Source organism: Limulus polyphemus, unplaced genomic scaffold (assembly GCF_000517525.1).
Source record: "Limulus polyphemus unplaced genomic scaffold, Limulus_polyphemus-2.1.2 Scaffold3848, whole genome shotgun sequence".
NCBI classification, from domain to species: Eukaryota; Metazoa; Arthropoda; class Merostomata; order Xiphosura; family Limulidae; genus Limulus; species Limulus polyphemus.
The window spans coordinates 83086-86444 of NW_013669458.1; the positions used below are offsets into that span (position 1 = coordinate 83086).

The 3359-nt window shown below is 31.9% G+C and overlaps 1 protein-coding gene across 1 annotated transcript in view; it reads right to left on the bottom strand.

Annotated features, from left to right (window-relative positions):
• The window catches only part of LOC106470155 (armadillo repeat-containing protein 3-like), a 68951-nt gene that overhangs the window by 59916 nt on the left and 5676 nt on the right, over positions 1-3359 (bottom strand). Inside the window, exon 3 of the mRNA XM_022398735.1 lies at positions 2049-2166. Within this exon, the coding sequence (XP_022254443.1) occupies positions 2049-2166 (118 nt within the window). The remainder of the gene's footprint in view (positions 1-2048; positions 2167-3359) is intronic.

Consider the following 3359-nt stretch of genomic DNA (forward strand, 5'->3'; position numbering starts at 1 on the left):
GAACACATCAAGGAGAAATTAACTATGTCTAAACTTTTATCTCTAGTAAGTTGCAAGTTAAGGAGTAATGAGCTATATAGTGATATCAAAACATTATCTTATATGTGGACATATTGAGGACATTAACATGGATGTGTACATGGGAGAGGTATAATCAACTAAGAATAAGCATTATCTTTCATGTGTAAATGTGATGAAGTAATGAACTAGATGTAAACAATACCTTCTACATGAACATGTTAAGGAATAATCAACCAGAATTTAATATTAACATCTATATATTACGTGTTAACGAGCAACTAATGTAACTAAAGATTAACATCTATGTTAACAAGGTAAGGAATAAGTAAGTCTGACATGAATGAGTGATGAACTATGACTAATCATGATATATTAAAGTGGTATATTTTAAGGAGTACATAACTATGACTAAATATTATTTTCTATGGGGTAGACATTAAGGGGTAACAAACTAGATCTAAATGATATATCATATAATGCTTGGAGACGGCTTGAATGGGTAATGAAGAAAAACTATAATACAAGTTTAACATAACAGCAAATGTACGACGTTTTGACAAGGTTTTGTCATCATCATGTGGACATGTTAAGGAGTAATACATGATGTCTAAAGATTAAGCTCTATGAGTTATGTGTTAAGGTGGAAAAAACTATATCTAAACAGTAACTGTTACAAGTTACCTGGTAAGACAGGAAGGACAAGGCATAAAACAGTTGGAATGAATTTAAACCTGAAGAAAATTCCAAGTGCAGAACTGACTGGTCAGGGAGAAGAAAGGAAACCATGGGTAGAAGGTATACATAAGATGGGCAGGAAAAATCAAAAGATATACATCAAGTAGAGAAGTATTGGATGGGAAAAATCACTCCATTTCGCCTTCCTTAACTTCAGCTTCAAAATATTGTGAAGGGAAATGTATGAAAGAGATGGAAGAAGAGGGTCCAAGTGGTACCATGGACCCTACTACATGCTGGACAATGGCTGTCACAATTACAACAGGCAAAGAACTTTCTTAACTGTTGGTAACTGTGAGTGATATTTGTACTCACTTCAGCAAAAAAAAAACAAATGCACGTTTATTTGTGAATTCAAATTGAAAACACAAAGTAGTTGAAGTAAAATATTTCAACAAGTCTCAACTAAATTAAACATATCTTTGCACGACCGTGCCTAGGAAAAGAATAAGGATCTTTGCATGTGAATATAGAGAGAGCATTTGTGCAAGGAGGGTTATGTCATCATGTAGCAGTGCAATTTCACATGTTCTCACATGAATTTTAGGTGCGAGTTACACAAGGCCCGTGGTATGAAGGTCTTTCAGGCAGAAAGAAAAAAAATACTTATCTGTGTACAGAGGTGAGTGGTCATATTAGAGAAAGACATGTTAAATTACAGTTAAGATTTTATTTTTCTAACAAAGTGATGGAACATGCTACTGTTGGCAGTAATGATGACTGGAACTTTACAGGAGTTTAAAAGGAGAACTTATGCTTTCTGGAATTTAATGCTTTCTTTTTAATTCTCTAGAGTGGTTACTGTGCAATGACCACCTTGAAGGACCAACTGATCTGTGTTGTTCATATGTAATTTTGACGAATATAATACAAAAATTACCATAGTATTTGGTGGTAACAAGATTTAAGTCATGTCTATTTAACAAGAGTTAAAATTAATAATTAACAGTCTCCACTTGTGGTAATTTGCCTGGCAATAACAGTAGATTTTTAGTTTCTTAACTTCTGTCATATTCAGTTATATTTCTTTGTAAATGAATCTTTTTTTTTCTCATACAATTTAATAATGTGAAAATCAGTTTATCATGACTAGGACTTAATCACACCAGTATTTTATGACTGCTGGTCTCCCCCCTACTCTGCTACAAGGGCTTCAAACACAGTGACACAACTCTCAACTTAGATCATCACAATATTTCATGGTTTTAAATCTTTTCATGCAGAAAATATTTATACAAAAATATGTATTTTCATTTCATAATCTCAATCTAAACATTTTGAAGTGGAATTACCTTTCTTTGCTACTTTGAGGATGGCATCACAAGCTGTATACAAAACATTTTCTTCCTTGCTTTGTAGCATTAGAATGAAAGTTGTGTTATTGTTACTTTCTATCAGCACTTTCTCAGTCTGAAAAACAAAAGATTTAGAGGACTGAATCTTGCAATAATTATATTTCTGCTTTAAAACATGTATAGAACCATGTAACCAAAAACATCTAAGTTGATATCATTAATTTAATTATTGTGTGTGTGTGTGTGTAGAAAACTTTTTCATAGTAAATGAAAAGTATTAGGAGCAGAATATTAGATTAGCCATGAGATCAGAGAACCAACAGAAATATGGTGCTGTAAATTAAATAGTTTTTGTTAAATAGAAATGAAAAGAATTACTGACTTCTTATGTATAACACTCATAATACTCTCGTACATTACAATGAGTTAAACTTTTTCTCTACAAAAACCTACCCACTTGTCATGTATATATTTACTCAACATAATGGTAGGGTAAAGCTATCAAAACATGCAGGTAGTCTTTTAATTTTGGCCTTCTGCCAAATAAATATTTCTATTCTTCATTTTAAATTTTAATCCTATTTATAATTTTAAAAAAGATATAAGTACATGGAACTTAGTTGGTTTAAAATGTAAATCATGGATACAAACTGAAAAATATTGATTAAGAACAGCAAGTATTAAAGTTAAGTCTTAATGACATAGATGAAGGTATAGTCAATAAATTACTTAAATTTGCAGATCATATTAAGATGCTTGTTGTAAAGAGGATGCTGCTGATTTACAAAAGGATTTCGATCATTTATATGGCATTTATATTTAGATATTTATATTTAGATCAAATAAATGGCAGATGGGTTTTAATTATAATAAATGCAAGATAGTGCATGTGGGTTATAATTTAAATTATAAGTATAATTTGGATGGGAATTACCTCAATAGTGTCATGAAGGAAAGGGATCTTGGTGTAATAGTCAATCAGTCTCTAAAGCCATCCAAGCAGTGTGCTGTTGCTAGTGGTATGGCAAATAGGATTTTAGGTTGTATCTATAGATATTGAATACAAGTCTAAAGAGATTATACTTTCATTGTACAGGTTACTGGTTAAGCCACATTTGGAATATTGTGTTCAGTTTTGGGCTCCTTACCTTAGAAAGGACATTGAATTGTTGAAAAGGATTCAGAGAAGGGTTACTAGAATGGTGCCTGCGATGGATGGGTTGTCATATGACAAGAATCTGAAATCTCTCAAATTGTTTTCTCTTGAAAAAAGAAGAGTTGGGGGGGGAGTCTGATTGAGGTATTAAG